We start from the raw sequence: 18,741 nt of genomic DNA on the forward strand, positions 1-18,741 counted from the left end.
TCGAAAATCCTTCAAACAAAGGACTTGAAAAGTATTGTCTGTACCAGCAAGGACAGTGACATGTGTAAGAAGGGAAAAACTAGTAACATCTGTGGGTAAAGTGGCATGTTTATGCATAGCTGCAAAATTGATTCAGAGATCAAAAATAATGTAAGTCACCTTACTGCTAAAGAAATACAAATGCTTACAAATGTTTTTGCTCATCTGACTAAAAAATTGTTTCAAGCCTAGTTTACCAAGTTGTAGCTAAAGAAAGTAAAATTCCCTTCAAAAGAAATATCTACCTAGATAACCCATATCAGATGAAACAAAATGGCACATTCTTTTTCTCAAGATCCATTATTTTTCTGCCTCAACACCACTACAGTCACCTTTCTATATAACATTAAAATTGATGAAGTAAAGTTTTTCAAGAAACACCGTAGTTTGGAATTAGATATGGGAGATAGCCAACTCTGATCAACAGCACAATTAGAAACTAGATCTTAGGATGGATTACGACTGAGGAGGTGAACGCTCTTTTGCAATAGGTGGTTTTTTAACAGCTGTGAATGCAGAGACTTTTCAGACTTTACTCCCAAAGTTGGGGTGAGGCCCTCTTTGTGGCACCGCGTGAAGGCTGGGCCCAGCTCTGGCTGGGTGGAGAGCTGGGGCTGGACTGATGACTAGTGGTTTCATCTCTGGCAAGTCATTTAGTCTTTCTAAGCCTCAGCTTCCTCCTCTATAAATTAAGGATAATAATGGTAACATTCTCATGGGGGCATTGTGATGATAAAATAGGTCACACATTAAGCACTTAATATAATACCTGTCAAATAATATTTGGTTGATATATTTTAATTAATATTAAGCACAAGAGTGCAACTCCTGCCTATTTATAATCAGCAGCCTTGATGTTCCAATCACCATGTCATTGGATCTAACTTCAATTCCAATCACCATTTGATTTTATGTGAGAAAGAAGTGTAAACACAATCCTCTTTACTAATAATTCTTCCCTAATTAGGGACATTAGCCCAAGTATAGTCCTTATTTTTCCACAGGATAAGGGAGGGAGAAGTAGGAATGTAGAAAAAAAAAAAAATTCTGTCATTGTACTAATCAGACTGTGCATCTCATCTAAAAATAAAATTTCTTACATGGGGCTATTCTTATTTCCCAGGTATATTAAGGAAACAAACATCAAAAATGACCCAAATGAACTCAACAATCTTATCAAGAAAATCTCTGATGTGGTAACCTGGACCCCACAACCTGGATCTACCCTTGATCTGGGTAGGATGCTAAAGGACCCAACAGACAGGTTTGGCTTAATTATTGGCAGAGGATAAAAATGCTTGATGAATTTTTCTCAATATTATGGGAAAATAAAGGTCAATACCTCTTGCTTCAAACAGATTTCGTAGTAATATTATGTCGGCTAACATACTTTACTTGTTACACAGTAAGATTCATACGTCACCTTTTTAAATAGAAAATTCTTACCATTCAAATAAAATATTCAATAAGTATCTCTCAAAACTAGAACAAAAAAAGACAATTTTTTTTTCTACCAAGTTTCTCATACTATGTAATAATTACTCAAATGTAAAGAATGAGGAAGGTTTTTTAAGGACCTTTATTACAGCTCAAAAATCAGTTGTCCAATATAAGTAAAAAGCAGTAAGCATGACAGTTTTCATTTTTTACATGAACATTACCCAGTAGCCTATTCCACAGACAATACATTTGAACAAGTAACAATATACCAGAAACGCAATTTAAAAAGAGATAACATTGATGTCACAAACCTATATTTTTATACATACTTCTCCTAAGCCCTTTGGAATCTTACATTCCTCATCCCTATTTAGAAATGGACTAAACATTGTGGAGAGCAGTGCAGAAAATTAGCCAAAACACACCCCTCTGCCTGCCTTTCCTCTACAAACTTGGCATGAATGGCACAGCCAGCTGCAACTGCCTTCTTGCTAACTTCCCATATCAAACTGGTTATCAAATATTAATTTTCCCTCATAAATCCCTCACAGATCCATCACTCACCTCCAGCCTCTCTGCCGTGGCCTCTTTCTGATTTCTCACCTAGATTCCTGCAGTGGCCCCTGATTTGCCTCTGTCTTACTCCCCCTTGATCCATCCTCCATGCCAGGGCTTTTTAAACTTTTTAAATTAATTTTTTAAATTAATTATAGGATAGGATAGGATAGAATAGAATAAGAATAAAAATGAAAAATACCCAACTGTGTGTAACAAGGGTATGTATTATTGCAAGAAACTTTTGTTTGATAGGCACCTTTGGTATTGTGTGAACTTCCTGGATCCTGGTGTAAAATAGTTGTTACTGGGATCATGGGCAAAACTTTTGAAAACACCCACTCTACACAGCTGCCAAAGTAACCTTCTTACCCTGCTTAAAATTCTTTAGAATCTCCCTATGACCTTCAGGGTAAAAGTTGTTTTTATTCTCCAGATCAGGGATGAGAGAGGTTTTTAATTATTTCAGTTATATTAGCAGAGCATTCAAGAGCCTTGGTCATCTGGTATTTGCCTAACATGCAAATTTCATCCCTCTCCACTCTTCCAGATGTATCCTATGAAAATAATTCTCAAACTTTAATGAACATGAGAATAACCTGAGGAACTTGTATAAATGCAGAACCCTGGATTCTACCCTGAGAGATTCTTACTCAGTAGATCTGAGGCAGAGCTCAGGAATTTGCATTTGTATAATTGTGCCATACCTCGGCATTCTGGGTAACAAGAGAGTCAGTGGTTGAGACCCTGTGTTAAGACTGAATGTAAGAGACTCACAGAGACTAAATGCTTAACTCTGCTTTGTGAGGGGAGAAGGGGACAGAGAGAGCATGAAATGTAGCCAAGGAAAACTTGATCGGGAATTCCTGACATCTGAGTTAGCTCTAAGAGATGAGGAGGGAGCTGTGAGTAGAATAATTAGGGAGAAAGAGATTCCTGTCAGAGGGAATGGCATGTGCCCAAGAAGGGAGGAATAAATAGTATTGCGGGTTTGGTGAATGCTAAATGTATGGCTTTCCTACCCAGCTTCTTCTACATAGCAGGCATCATACTAGGTACTGGGAATACAGCTGTGAAAAGGTCTGTGCCCTCATGAAGCCTTCCACCTACCTGGGGCAGGCTGGTGAGTGAAGGCAGAGGAAAAGGATGCAGCAGGGATGCTGGGCTGGGGGCTAGGGCTGGAAAGGCCTTGTAAGCCAGGTCAAAGAACCTGGATTTGTCCTTGAGTTAGGGGATCTGCAGAAAGTTCTGAAGCAAAGAAGAAAGTGTATTCAGTTGGGTTTTAGAAAAAAACATTTCGGCTGTGCTGAGAAGAATGTATTTGGGGAAAGTCTATAGGTAGAATAATTGAGATCAGGGAGGCCAGTTGGGAGGCTGTGGAACAAATTAGGCCCTAAACTGAGACAAGGGCAAGAAGTTGGAGAATAAGATCTGAGATGTATTTAGAAATTAAAAGCTTTAGGAATTAGTAAATAATTTATTATAGAAACCAGTACCACTGTAGATTTGGGTATGCAATGGATTAAAAGTGTTTTTGTGGGAAGAGGGACACAGAAACTTACCATCACTTGCCAAATCTTGACTAGACTGGAGTCTAGTTCCCTCCTTCCAACTTTGAGTTTCATAATAGAATACTTCCCTTGTCAGATCATATTTTATTCCATTCTAAGGGTTCAAGAGTTCATGTTTCAAGCAATGATCTCTCTTCACGCTGGATGGGTGGGACTTAGGAATGCCTGTGAAGTCTGCTGTCTTTATTGCTCTCTTGGTTTTAGGATGAAATTGCCCATCTGCCTGTCAGTTGCAGTTTGATTAGTACAATAAGAAGACCCTATGTTAGAGACCCAAAATGCAGGATATATTTCTGAAATATAGGGTTAAAGCCATTCATATTTTTAACAGATATTTGTTGAGAACCTTCTATGGACCAGTCAGTCGTGGTTGTTACTTTTGTGGAAATTATATTCTATTTGGGCAAGGGTGGTGGAGGAGATCTGCAGACACCCATAAAGCCAGGATGACCAGATTATAGCCAATATTTTCATCATTTAGTTATATGGGCCAAGAGGGTCCAAACCAGTGGTTTTGAAACTCATTCTTTTTTTAGCCATGGACTTCTTTCTTCAAATGAAATCATACTTGGAAACCCATCATACTAAATAATTAATAAGAGCTGTTCTGGTTAAGGCAGGGGTGGATCCCAGCCTTCACATGGTCTTACTTTTGTGGAACCCCTGGGAGCATCTGAGCAGTCTGAAAACTACTAAGTCTGGTTGATTTTTAACATTTCAGTGCTAACATTTGCCTTCTGGGTCCATATTTGTTGTTCTCTTCTTTCACTGTTCTCTCTTTTTTGTGTTTTTAAGCAAGGGCATTGTAGCACCCCCAGCAGGGACTAAAATTTACAAGGATTGCTGGGACTTTGAACCATACTTACAAACCCTGAATGCTGCTGTAGAAGATGAAATATTTCTTCACTCATCCTGGATAAGAGAATACTTCACTTGGGCTGGATTTAAGGATTATAATCTTGTGGTCAGGGTATGCTATTAAGTGAAAATATACTTTTCCTTTGCTTTCTTGTATTATTGAAATATATGAAAACTCTATAGTATTCCAATAAGCATTCATTAACTCCTAACAAAGAACAGATTTGACGATGTCATAAACCATCCCTCATTGAAAATTTAGACAATGGTTTGAAGTTCAGCTCAGTTTCTCTTTCAGAGCATTCTTTTACTTCCTATCACTATGAAGTTTTTGTTTTTCTTTGTTTCTGAGCACGGCAGGCTCTATCCACCCCGTTTGAAAGGGTGAGAAAGAAGCAGATAACTCTTTCCCATAGCTGTGGTGAGGACTGCATTGCACAAACCAAGAGCCTGGAACTACACTGTGCCTTGGCATGTACACATAAAGCCCACAAGCCAAATAGTTCAGGTTATGCCCTGGTCACCAAAGCTTAGGGTGTAAGTCCTGACAATCAGGGGATACAAGAGAAAGAGGAGGCCTGAAAATGGGCCAGGAGTAACTGCCAAGTTGGTGAGTAACTTCTGGCTTATATTTAGGGCCTGAATGGGGAGCAAAGTTCAAGGTACATCAACAAATGAACCACACTCACACTTTTAGAAACAGGGAACGATACCATCAGAACAAGGACTATTTCCAATTTACCTTTCAACCCCCACATATTAGTTCCGGACACCTCCCATTCTCAAAAGCAGTGATTCCCCAAACGCGTCCTGGAGGTCAATGCCGGTCTCTGACAAAGTACTCACTGGCCATTAGTATGAGTGTGGGTATGAATGTTGGTATAAAGATGTCAACTCTCTTTTCTTGGGATAAACTGTCATATTCCAAGAGTATGTCTTTTCTGGTTTTGAGGGGTTAAATCATCCTTCCTTTAATGAAATAAAAGGATAGTAGATAATGATGATGCTCCATGTAAGAATGTTTTTTAAAGTTCTTGGCAGAATAAAACTTTGACACCTATATTAGTTCCCAAATATTTTTCAGGAATTTGTCATTGAAATCCAAAGACTGGGGAAACACTAGATGTTTATGGCATTTTGGTTGTACAATTCATATGGAAAAGAAAAAAATTTTGGAGTTTTCAATGAAACTATTTACATTTAGCTGTTACGTGATGGTGAGAAACAATCCCCATCTTATTTATTCCCCAGCCTGCAAACTTATTGTGGTATTTGATGTCTCATTACTAATAGTATTTAAGATAAGGATAACCTTGCATATATATTTGAAGTTAGTGGTATAAAGCAATTTTGCTATTGTAGAAGACTAGGATTTGAATAGTATCAATTCAGGAAACGGAGGGAGAGAGATATTGAAATTCTGTATTAATTTCCAATTCATTGCTATCATTTAACAATATTTGGGTCTTACAAACTCCAAAAATTTTTAAAAGTCCTTAATCACCAGATTGATATGCTTCTTCCCTTTATCGTGTTGTCATTTGCACAGATGATTGAGACAGATGAAGACTTCAACCCTTTTCCTGGAGGGTACGACTATTTGGTTGACTTTCTAGATTTATCCTTTCCAAAACAAAGACCAAGCCGGGAACATCCCTATGAGGAAGTAAGTGGCAACCCTGGTGGAAGAGCTTCTTTCTGTCTCCCTCCTCCCTTCCTTCGTTCCTTCCTTCCTCCCTCTCTCCCTTCCTTCCTTCTCTTTTTCTTTCCTTTTAAAATGAACTTTTTATTTTAGAATAGTTTTACAGAAAAGTTGCAAGAATAGTAAGACTGTATTGTTAACATCTTACATTAGTATAGTACATTTGTCACAACCAATTAACCAATATTGAAACACTATTATTAATTAAAGTCCACATGTTTCTTTTTGAGCCATTCGCAAAGTTTAACTTCTCTGCCTGCTTACTTCCAGACACCTGATCTGCCTAAGCTTTTATTGGACCTGCAAATTTTGATCTCTTCCTTCCTTTCCCTTTTCTCCAGTGGTGTCTCCTACCACAAATGGAGCCAGTGGGTGTCTCTGTAAAGGGACTTAAATCAACATAAATTAACACATATTTTGTTGAACTCCAATTTTGAGCAAATACTTGAACTGTGGCAGCATTATGTAAAAAAAAAGAGCTGTGGCTTTGGAGACACTTTAAGATTGGGACTGGTACCCCATCCCCGTCACTCACTGATTATGAGGTGTTGAGCAAGTTACTTAACCTGCCTGAGCCTTGTCTTTTTTTTTTTTTTTTTTTAACTACCATAGAGCTTATGTCCACTTTACCAGGTTGTTGTGATAGTCGAATGACATAACATATGTGAACATACATGGCAATTAAAAATGCTATATACAAGATAAGATGTAACAAAGGATTATGAATACTGAATATTTATATAAATATATATTTTAGATGCTAGGGTATTAGAAGAGCTAGAAGGAAATAACTGAAATGGTGGAACTGTAGCCCATAACATTCTTTGAAATTTGCTCTACAGCTACCTGTTGAATTGTACTGTGAAAGTTATCACCTTTCTGTATATATTTCACAATAAAAAATGTAAAAAAATGCTATATAAATGTAAGAATCATTAGGTAAGTTAGGAGGATGTACAGTCTGCCCTTAAGAAGCTTATTGCAGGAGTCATTTAAATGTGTGATGCTCTAATTATAGAGGTTGAACTATACCTTAACACAATAGAAGTAATTGATGTGTTCTTAAAATATATTTTTATAAATTGGATTGTATCCTTATGTTTACTGAAGTACTTGCTATTGAAGAGAATTCTGTGTTGAAACTTCAGTAGAACAGAACCAATAATCCACCACCTGCTTTATGGGTTTTAAAAACTGAATTTTCACATACAGGAGAACTCTATGTGAAACACCATACAGAAGAAAAACAGGTTTACACAAATTTTAAACAAAATAACAAATTAATAAAAATTAACAAATTAGCAAATACTTAATTAGCTTGCTCTATGTCAAACAGAGCTTTAAATTCTTTACAAATATTAAGTTATTTAATCCTCAGAACAACTCTGTGAGTGGGGATTATTATATTCCCTGTTTTGTAGATGTTAAATATCTTGCCCAACTTCATGTAACTATTGAATAGTGGTGCTAGGATTTGAACTCAAGCAGTCTAGCTCCAAAGCTACCTTAGCTACCATGTTGCCTCTGAAATCTGGATTTGCAAAATCTATACATGAAAGTATCTATAAGCCTTAAAGGAGACTCATCTTTAGAATCTTTAAAATGACAAGTTTACTGAAAATATTTAACTGGAGGAAGAAATAGAAAAGAAAGCTTATTCACAGCTTTCTCTAACATATCTGTTGGATAAAGCAAGTGACAGCTCTGTTGTAGACTTAAATATACTAAATCATCAGACCTACCCCATACACAGGCATGTGTAGCATGTCTCTCTCAGTACTTTTATCTCCTGGGATTTTAATGAGATTTCTATATGCTGAGCTTTGCTTAAAGCAGGCTAAGCCTATACTTAGAAGACCTTCTCTTCTTTATACCTGGATCCCTCTCATATTGCTTTACTTTTTTTTTTTTTTTTTTTTTTTTTTTGCATTAATTGCCTTTCACACTTACAACTGTATGTTCTATCACACCGATTCTCCATCTTTCCGAGACCCAGGGCGCCTACAGTTCTCCATCCCCCTGCTCCCATCTGGATGGGCCCCTCTTGAGGTCTGCTGAAAATCTGTCATCCTGGGACATCCCTTCACTGCTTCCCAGACCTCACTCATGCCTTCCCTCTCCTGGCTTTATTCGTTTATGGGACTTTCTCCTTAAGTAACTCCCCAAGAAAGGATGTATAGGAGCTCAACTTGGAGTACTTTCTTGCCTCACACTGCAAGATACATTGACTGAGCATATATTTCTGAATCATTCTCCTGAGACATCTGAAGGCAGGCTCCTTGGCTTACAGCTGCAGACAACATTGCTTATAAGGAACCTGGCACCAGGCTGATCCTTCTTCCTTTGTAGGTGATTTTTAAGAATTAAGGGATCGATCCATATTTCCCAATAAAAAGACATTTAAAAGCTGATTCAGAGGCTCTATGTATATGCGTAGGGTTTGTCATCCAGTGGGCTTTACTTGAAGACGGGTTACACACTTAAAATCTCATAGATTGGCCCAAGGCAAATCTTGTAAATGGGTGAAGCTGGGTAGGGGCTGCACCAAGTGGACAGCCAATGCCAGATCAAAAGAGGGATGCTCCTACTCGCCTCCAGAGGATCTTCTGAAATTTCCAAAGAACTTAAAATCTGGATCTTCATGTGAAATACTCAGATTTATAAATAGAGAAAGCTAATTCAGTTTTTTACATGAACTGCAGACTACAAGAAACAGAGCTAAAGGTTGTATTTGGTCAGCTTATTACCAGTTTGCTAGTAGTCAGGAGGGACCCCTAAGTGTCAAAATGTGGATGCCTTGATCTGGAGGGCTGCCTGCCCTAACTCTCCCCACAAATGGAATCCATCTATGCAGAGATCTGTTGGAATGAATTTGGCCAGGGAGCCATGCATAGGGGAGGGAAGTGGTCAATGTTTCATGTACTTTCTTTTTTTTTTTTTTTCCATTTTTTTTTTAAATTCAGTTTTATTGAAATATATTCATAAACCATACAGTCATCCATGGTATACAATCAACTGTTCACAGTATGATCATATAGTTATGCGTTCATCACCACAATCTATTTCTGAACATTTTCCTTACATCAGAAAGAATCAGAATAAGAATAAAAAATAAAAGTGAAAAGAGAATACCCAAACCATCCCCCCATCCCACCCTATTTGTCATTTAGTTTTTACTCTCATTTTTCTACTGATTTTTTTTCAATTTTTTAACTTTGTTTATCAAAAAATTAAAAACAAACAGGCAAACAACAACCAAAAAAACCCCACAACATTTCAAACAAAGCAATGGATTAAGGAAAACAAATAACCTAAAATAACTACTTTGCTTCCAATATGTTCCTACCATACCCCAAGAAAATTAATAAACCATGTCCAAACAGAGGAGTAAGAAAAACAAATAATCTAAAATAACTACATTGCTTCCAACATGTTCCTACCATACCCCAAGAAAATTAACAACCCCTAAGAAAACAAAGGAATAAGAGAAAAAAAAAACCTAAAATAACTCTATTGCTTCCAACATGATCTTACTATATCCAAGAAAGTTTACAAACCATAATCACTCCTGAGCATTCCCATAACATTGAGATTACCCTCCATAGTTTATCTGTTCTTATTAGATTATCATTCCCCCTCCACTAATTGTATCTCTAGGTCCCCTACATTTTACAGTATAAAACATTGTACATTTTTCACAGAATTCACATTAGTGGTAACATACAATATCTCTCTTTTTGTGCCTGGCTTATTTTGCTCAGCATTATGTCTTTTTTTTTTTTTTTTTAATCTTCATTTTATTGAGATATATTCATATACCACGCAGTCATACAAAACAAATCGTACTTTCGATTGTTGACAGTACCATTACATAGTTGTACATTCATCACCCAAATCAATCCCTGACACCTTCATTAGCACACACACAAGAATAACAAGAATAATAATTAGAGTGAAAAAGAGCAATTGAAGTAAAAAAGAACACTGGGTACCTTTGTCTGTTTGTTTCCTTCCCCTATTTTTCTACTCATCCATCCATAAACTAGACAAAGTGGAGTGTGGTCCTTATGGCTTTCCCAATCCCCTTGTCACCCCTCATAAGCTACATTTTTATACAACTGTCTTCGAGATTCATGGGTTCTGGGTTGTAGTTTGATAGTTTCAGGTATCCACCACCAGCTACCCCAATTCTTTAGAACCTAAAAAGGGTTGTCTAAAGTGTGCATAAGAGTGCCCACCAGAGTGATCTCTCGGCTCCTTTTGGATTCTCTCTGCCACTGAAGCTTATTTCATTTCCTTTCACATCCCCCTTTTGGTCAAGAAGATGTTCTCCGTCCCACGATGCCAGGTCTACATTCCTCCCCGGGAGTCATATTCCACGTTGCCAGGGAGATTCACTCCCCTGGGTGTCTGATCCCACGTAGGGGGGAGGGCAGTGATTTCACCTTTCAAGTTGGCTTAGCTAGAGAGACAGGGCCACATCTGAGCAACAAAAAGGCATTCGGGAGGAGGCTCTTAGGCACAACCATAGGGAGGCCTAGCCTCTCCTTTGCAGCAACCGTCTTCCCAAGGGTAAAACCTGTGGTAGAGGGCCCAACCCATCAAACCACCAGTCCCCTATGTCTGTGGTCATGTTAGCAACCATGGAGGTGGGGTAGGCGAATACCCCTGCATTCTCCACAGGCTCCTCAAGGGGGCACTACATCTTTTTTTTTCCCTTGTTTTTTTTTTTTCCTTGTTTTTTTTTTTAACTTTCCCTTCTTTTTTAAATCAACTGTATGAAAAAAAAGTTAAAAAGAAAACAAACATACAATAAAAGAACATTTCAAAGAGACCATAACAAGGGAGTAAGAAAAAGACAACTAAACTAAGATATCTGCTTAACTTCCAACATGTTCCTACTTTACCCCAAGAAAGTTACCTAATATAGCAACATTTCTGTGAACTTGCTCCTACTATATCCATCAGAAATTAACAGACCATAGTCATTCCTGGGCATCCCCAGAACGTTAAATAGCTTATCTGTTCTTCTTGGATTATTGTTCCCCCTTCCTTAATTGCTCTCTATTGCTAGTTCCCCTACATTCTACATTATAAGCCATTTGTTTTACATTTTTCAAAGTTCACATTAGTGGTAGCATATAATATTTCTCTTTTTGTGCCTGGCTTATTTCGCTTAGCATTATGTCCTCAAGGTTCATCCATGTTGTCATATGTTTCATGAGATCGTTCCTTCTTACTGCCGCGTAGTATTCCATCGTGTGTATATACCACATTTTATTTATCCACTCATCTGTTGAAGGACATTTGGGTTGTTTCCATCTTTTGGCAATTGTGAATAATGCTGCTATGAACATTGGCGTGCAGATATCTGTTCGTGTCACTGCTTTCCGATCTTCCGGGTATATACCGAGAAGTGCAATCGCTGGATCGAATGGTAACTCTATATCTAGTTTTCTAAGGAACTGCCAGACTGACTTCCAGAGTGGCTGAACCATTATACAGTCCCACCAACAGTGAATAAGAGTTCCAATTTCTCCACATCCCCTCCAGCATTTGTAGTTTCCTGTTTGTTTAATGGCAGCCATTCTAACCGGTGTTAGATGGTATCTCATTGTGGTCTTAATTTGCATCTCTCTAATAGCTAGTGAAGCTGAACATTTTTTCATGTGTTTCTTGGCCATTTGTATTTCCTCTTCAGAGAACTGTCTTTTCATATCTTTTGCCCATTTTATAATTGGGCCGACTGTACTATTGTCATTGAGTTGTAGGATTTCTTTGTATATGCAAGATATCAGTCTTTTGTCAGATACATGGTTTCCAAAAATTTTTTCCCATTGAGTTGGCTGCCTCTTTACCTTTTTGAGAAATTCCTTTGAGGTGCAGAAACTTCTAAGCTTGAGGAGTTCCCATTTATCTATTTTCTCTTTTGTTGCTTGTGCTTTGGGTGTAAAGTCTAGGAAGTGGCCGCCTAATACAAGGTCTTGAAGATGTTTTCCTACATTATCTTCTAGGAGTTTTATGGTACTTTCTTTTATATTGAGATCTTTGGTCCATTTTGAGTTAATTTTTGTGTAGGGGGTGAGGTAGGGGTCCTCTTTCATTCTTTTGGATATGGATATCCAACTCTCCCAGCCCCATTTGTTGAAAAGACCATTATGACTCAGTTCAGTGACTTTGGGGGCCTTATCAAAGATCAGTCGGCCATAGATCTGAGGGTCTGTCTCCGAATTCTCAGTTCGATTCCATTGATCTATATGTCTATCTTTGTGCCAGTACCATGCTGTTTTGGCAACTGTGGCTTTATAATAAGCTTCAAAGTCAGGGAGTGTAAGTCCTCCCACTTTGTTTTTCCTTTTTAGAGTGTCTTTAGCAATTCGAGGCATCTTCCCTTTCCAAATAAATTTGATAACTAGCTTTTCCAAGTCTGCAAAGTAGGTTGTTGGAATTTTGATTGGGATTGCATTGAATCTGTAGATGAGTTTGGGTAGAATTGACATCTTAATGACATTTAGTCTTCCTATCCATGAACATGGAATATTTTTCCATCTTTTAAGGTCCCCTTCTATTTCTTTTAGTAGAGTTATGTAGTTTTCTTTGTATAGGTCTTTTACATCTTTGGTTAAGTTTATTCCTAGGTACTTGATTTTTTTAGTTGCTATTGAAAATGGTATCTTTTTCTTGAGTGTCTCTTCAGTTTGTTCATTTCTAGCATATAGAAACATTACTGACTTATGTGCCTTAACCTTGTATCCCGCTACTTTGCTAAATTTATTAGCTCTAGTAGCTGTATCGTCGATTTCTCAGGGTTTTCTAGATATAAGATCATATCATCTGCAAACAATGACAGTTTTACTTGTTCTTTTCCAATTTGGATGCCTTTTATTTCTTTGTCTTGCCGGATTGCCCTGGCTAGCACTTCCAGCACAATGTTGAATAACAGTGGTGACAGCGGGCATCCTTGTCTTGTTCCTGATCTTAGAGGGAAGGCTTTCAGTCTCTCACCATTGAGTACTATGCTGGCTGTGGGTTTTTCATATATGCTCTTTATCATGTTGAGGAAGTTTCCTTCAATTTCTACCTTTTGAAGTGTTTTTATCAAAAAGGGATGTTGGATTTTGTCAAATGCTTTTTCAGCATCTATTGAGATGATCAATTGATTTTTCCCTTTTGACTTGTTAATGTGTTGTAATACATTCATTGATTTTCTTATGTTGAACCATCCTTACATGCCTGGAATAAACCCCACTTGGTCATGGTGTATGATTTTTTTAATGTGTCTTTGGATTCGATTTGCAAGTATTTTGTTGAGGATTTTTGCATCTATATTCATTAGGGAGATTGGCCGGTAGTTTTCCTTTTTTGTAGCATCTTTGCCTGGTTTTGGTATTAGATTGATGTTAGCTTCATAAAATGAGTTAGGTAGTGTTCCATTTTCTTCAATGTTTTGAAAGAGTTTGAGTAAGATTGGTGTCAGTTCTTTCTGGAAAGTTTGGTAGAATTCCCCTGTGAAGCCATCTGGCCCTGGGCATTTATTTGTGGGAAGATTTTTGATGACTGATTGGATCTCTTTGCTTGTGATGGGTTGTTTGAGGTCTTCTATTTCTTCTCTGGTCAGTCTAGGTTGTTCATATGTTTCCAGGAAATTGTCCAATTCCTCTACATTATCCAGTTTGTTGCCATACAGTTGTTCATAGTATCCTCTTATAATTTTTTTAATTTCTTCAGGATCTGCAGTTATGTCACCTTTTTCATTCATTATTTTGTTTCTATGGGTCTTCTCTCTTTTTGATTTTGTCAGTCTAGCTAGGGGCTTGTCAATCTTGTTGATCTTCTCAAAGAACCAACTTTTGGTGATATTTATCCTCTCTATTGTTTTTTTGTTCTCTATGTCATTTATTTCTGCTTTAATCCTTGTTATTTGTTTTCTTGTACTTGGTTTAGGATTGGTTTGCTGTTCATTTTCTAGCTTCTTCAGTTGATCCATTAGTTGTTTGATTTTGGCTCTTTCTTCCTTTTTAATATATGCGTTTAGTGCTATAAATTTCCCCCTTAGCACTGCTTTTGCTGCATCCCATAGGTTTTGGTATGTTGTGTTCTCATTTTCATTCGTCTCTATATATTTAGCAATTTCTCTTGCTATTTCTTCTTTAACCCACTGATTGTTTAGGAGTGTGTTGTTTAACCTCCAGGTATTTGTGAATTTTCTAAGTCTCTGATGGTTATTGACTTCTAATTGTATTCCATTGTGGTCAGAGAATGTGCTTTGAATAATTTCAATCTTTTTAAATTTATTGAGGCTTGTTTTATGTCCCAGCATATGATCTATTCTGGAGAAAGTTCCATGAGCACTAGAAAAGTATTTGTATCCTGGTGATTTGGGATGTAATGTCCTGTATATGTCTGTTAAATCTAATTCATTTATCAGATTGTTTAGGTTTTCAATTTCCTTATTGGTCTTCTGTCTGGTTGATCTATCTATAGGAGAGAGTGATGTGTTGAAGTCTCCCACAATTATTGTGGAAGCATCAATTGCTTCCTTTAGTTTTGCCAGTGTTTCTCTCATGTATTTTGTGGCACCTTGGTTGGGTGCATAGACATTTACGATTGTTATTTCTTCTTGCTGAATTGCCCCTTTTATTAGTACGTAGTGGCCTTCTTTGTCTCTCAAAACATCCCTGCATTTGAAGTCTATTTTATCTGAGATTAATATTGCTACACCTGCTTTCTTTTGGCTGTAGCTTGCATGAAATATTTTTTTCCATCCTTTCACTTTCAGTTTCTTTGTGTCCCTGTGTCTAAGATGAGTCTCTTGTATGCAACATATTGATGGTTCATTTTTTTTGATCCATTCTGCGAATCTATATCTTTTAATTGGGGAGTTTAATCCATTTACATTCAACGTTATAACCGTGAAGGCATTTCTTGAATCAGCCATCTTATCCTTTGGTTTATGTTTGTCATATTTTTCCCCTCTGTCTATTAATATCCTTTATTGGACCCATACCGAATCTCTTTAGTACTGAACCTTTCTCCAAGTCTCTCTGTCCTGTCTTTGTTTCTCTGTCTGTAGGGCTCCCTTTAGTATCTCCAGTAGGGCAGGTCTCTTGTTAGCAAATTCTCTCAGCATTTCTTTGTCTGTGAAAAATTTAAGCTCTCCCTCAAATTTGAAGGAGAGCTTTGCTGGATAAAGTATTCTTGGCTGGAAATTTTTCTCACTCAGAATTTTAAATATATCGTGCCACTGCCTTCTTGCCTCCATGGTGGCTGCTGAGTAGTCACTACTTAGTCTTATGCTGTTTCCTTTGTATGTGGTGAATTGCTTTTCTCTTGCTGCTTTCAGAACTTGCTCCTTCTCTTCTGTGTTTGATAGTGTGATCAGTATATGTCTCGGAGTGGGTTTATTTGGATTTATTCTATTTGGAGTTCGCTGAGCATTTATGATTTGTGTATTTATGTTGTTTAGAAGATTTGGGAAGTTTTCCCCAACAATTTCTTTGAATACTCTTCCTAGACCTTTACCCTTTTCTTCCCCTTCTGGGACACCAATGAGTCTTATATTTGGATGTTTCATATTATCTATCATATCCCTGAGGTCCATTTCGATTTTTTCAATTTTTTTCCCCATTCTTTCTTTTATGCTTTCATTTTCCATTCTGTCATCTTCGAGGTCACTGATTCGTTGTTCAACTTCCTCTAGTCTTGTACTATGAGTGTCCAGAATCTTTTTAATTTTGTCAACAGTTTCTTTAATTTCCATAAGATCATCCATTTTTTTATTTAGTCTTGCAATGTCTTCTTTATGCTCTCCTAGGGTCCTCTTGATCTCCTTTATCTCCCGTACTATGGTCTCATTGTTCATCTTTAGTTCTTTGAGTAGCTGCTCTAGGTGCTGTGTCTCTTCTGGTATTTTGATTTGGGTGCTTGGGCTTGGGTTATCCATATCGTCTGGTTTTTTCATATGCTTTATAATTTTCTGTTGTTTTTGGCCTCGTGGCATTTGCTGAACTTGATAGGGTTCTTTTAGGATTTGTAGACCAATTGAAGTCCTTATCTCTAATTTATCAGATCTACAGCTTCGTGGAGTACACTTTCTCTAACTAACCAGCAGGTGGCGTCCACGAGCCACCTGTTCTCCACAAGCCAGTTCTCCCCTGCTTAGCCTTTTTGGTGAGTGGGGGAGTGAGTCTTGTGGGGTCCAATTGGTGTACCAAGCTTGCGTGTGTAGTTGGTGTTGCCTGCCCTGTATATGGGGCGTGTTTCTGGGCAGTCAGGGAGGGGGGTGGCTCTAACAATCAAATCTCCCTGGTGATCCTAGAGTTTTAAAGCTGCTGCAATAGTCTAATCCTTCAGTTCACTCCTGCCACAGTTTGTCTCTGCCACTGACCCACAAGTCCTTGGTATTGGCGTATGGCTCCTGAGACTTGCAAGCGGGCCCCTCTTCCAGGCCGTGCACCCCGGGTCCTCTGTTGAGGGATGACTGTGCTATGTCACAGGTGAGTGCCGTCCCCCCAGGGCAGTTCTGGGCTGCTGGGCTGTGTAGGGAGGCTCCCAGTCTGCTGAAATGATGGCTGAATGGGGCTTTGTTAATTCACACTGCTCTACCTTCCCAACTCTGGGACAATCAGCTGAGGTTGCAGGGAAGGCTAATGTCCATGCCCAGTTTTGTGGTGTATGCCTGTTATTTGAAGCCCTTCCGTCACACTGGGTTGTCTGGGGCAGTTCTGGGCTATGGGGCTGGCGATGGGCAGGAGTGTTTCCTGTCCACCAGGATGATGGCTGTGAGCGGACACCCCCCTTTTCTTGGGAAGTTGTGGTGTTTAGTGAATTTTCTCAGCCACTGGATTATTGCGTTTTGTCTCAGAGCTCTCCTAGTTCTGCTCTTGACTTGACCTGCCCAAAGAGCAAGTCTTTGAAGCTTTCTGTATTGGGCTTCTTAGAGTAATTATTTTAGAAAAAGAAAAAAGGATTAAAAAACAAACAAACAAACAAACAAACAACCAAAAAAAAAACGGGCCCTCCTCAGAGATCTAATGGCTTATTGAAATGCTAAGAGACAAAGCAACCAGGGCCATTAAGGAAAGGTCCACAGGGCAGAGAGATCAGCTTTTCTTCAGGATTTGCATATGCGCCTCAGGGCCCTTCCCCTTTCTATGTTCACCGGAACTCCAAAAATCCTCCGCTTTTATTTTGCAGTTTTTCGTGTTGTTTTTTTTCTATGCCTGTCTCCTCTCCGCTGGGCCGGCTGCCCCCAGACTCTCCGGTGTCTGGCCCCAGTCCATCTATGGTTGGAGCCTGAATCAGTAGAATGAGTTTCCGATAAGGGCTGCCACTGCAGCTCTCCCTTCTCCTTCCCGGAGCCGACAGCCCCTCCTCCCCCGGGACTGAGCCTGGCAGGGAGGGGCGCGGGTCCCCTGGCCGCAAAAACTCACAGATTTCGCTGATCTCAGCAGCTCCACGTTTTCATGAGTGCTGCATGAAGTATGCCCAAAGTCAGATTGCTCTGTGGTGTCCAGTCCACGCAGTTCCTGGCTTTCTACCTACTCTCCTGGAGGAGTAACCAAAACATACAGCTCACCAGTCTGCCATCTTGCCCCGCCTCCTCATGTACTTTCTTTTGTGCTTGTGTATCCCTGCTGTCAGCCACGGTAGCTAGTTCTCCTCCTTTCACATGTGAATGCCTCTTCACTTACTTCCTGGGATTCTGCTGCCTCTGCCTGGATAACACTCATCTGCCTGCTTTCCAACTTGGTGTAATTAGTTGAAATCTCTTTCCTGTCAACAACTAACTTCATTTTCTCTTCATCATGACCATTTATATCTTTGTCAACATTTCAGTTGGGTCTTGAAGCATAGAGAAAACATGCTATGCTTGTGATCAGTCCATCATTTTGAACCAGTGACACTGCATCCCTTGTTTTTCTCGCTTCCTGATTATTCTGCATTCTTCTGGAGCCCCTCTTTCCAGCTACCACTTAAATCTCTTCGTTTTCTCCAAGATCTGTGCTCAACTCATGTTTCTTTGTAAGTGTCTTCCTGATGTCATGTGCTGGCACCATTTCTTTGTTAATGATGCCAAAATCTGCATGTCCAGCCCAGAACTGTCTCCAGCTGTCCCCAGTACTGCCCAAGTTTTGAATTCTTTGTAGCCAGCTGCCTGCTGGACATCATCACTGAGATTTCCAAACTCATGGCACCTCATTGCAACCTATTCAAAATGCAATGCATCATCTTCCTTCTCTAAAACTGCTGCTTCTCCTTTGCTGTCTTGATTGTTGGCAATATCATCTACCCAGTCAGCCAAGCTGGAAACAAGGGAGTAACCTTCGACTCTTTCCTTTTCTTCATCCTCAAATTTCATCGATCATCAAAACCTTCCCATTTTACACCATGACCATTTCTCAAATCTACCCCAAATTCTCCATATGTTCCTCTCTGGATGGAAAGATCAAGAAAGTCCACCCCCCACTCCCACCCCCCACTGTGAGGAAGTAGCTATCAGTACTGCATCCTAGATTGGCAGACCTCAACCTAACCAAATGTGAAATTGTGTTTCCAAATCTCTGTTGGCACAGG

The 18,741-nt window shown here is 38.9% G+C and overlaps 1 protein-coding gene across 4 annotated transcripts in view; it reads left to right on the forward strand.

The window, feature by feature from the left end:
* LOC119539920 (cytidine monophosphate-N-acetylneuraminic acid hydroxylase) overlaps positions 1-18,741 on the forward strand; it is a 112,551-nt gene that overhangs the window by 86,188 nt on the left and 7,622 nt on the right. For all 4 annotated transcript variants that reach the window (XR_005217972.1, XM_037843815.1, XM_037843816.1 and 1 more), the window contains 3 exons: positions 1,163-1,303; positions 4,401-4,575; positions 6,013-6,129. Coding sequence is in view for 3 of the 4 variants with exons in the window: in XM_037843815.1 (XP_037699743.1) it covers positions 1,163-1,303; positions 4,401-4,575; positions 6,013-6,129 (433 nt within the window). In the remaining variant the exon portion in view is untranslated. The remainder of the gene's footprint in view (positions 1-1,162; positions 1,304-4,400; positions 4,576-6,012; positions 6,130-18,741) is intronic.

This window comes from Choloepus didactylus, chromosome 7 (assembly GCF_015220235.1).
Source record: "Choloepus didactylus isolate mChoDid1 chromosome 7, mChoDid1.pri, whole genome shotgun sequence".
NCBI lineage: Eukaryota > Metazoa > Chordata > Mammalia > Pilosa > Megalonychidae > Choloepus > Choloepus didactylus.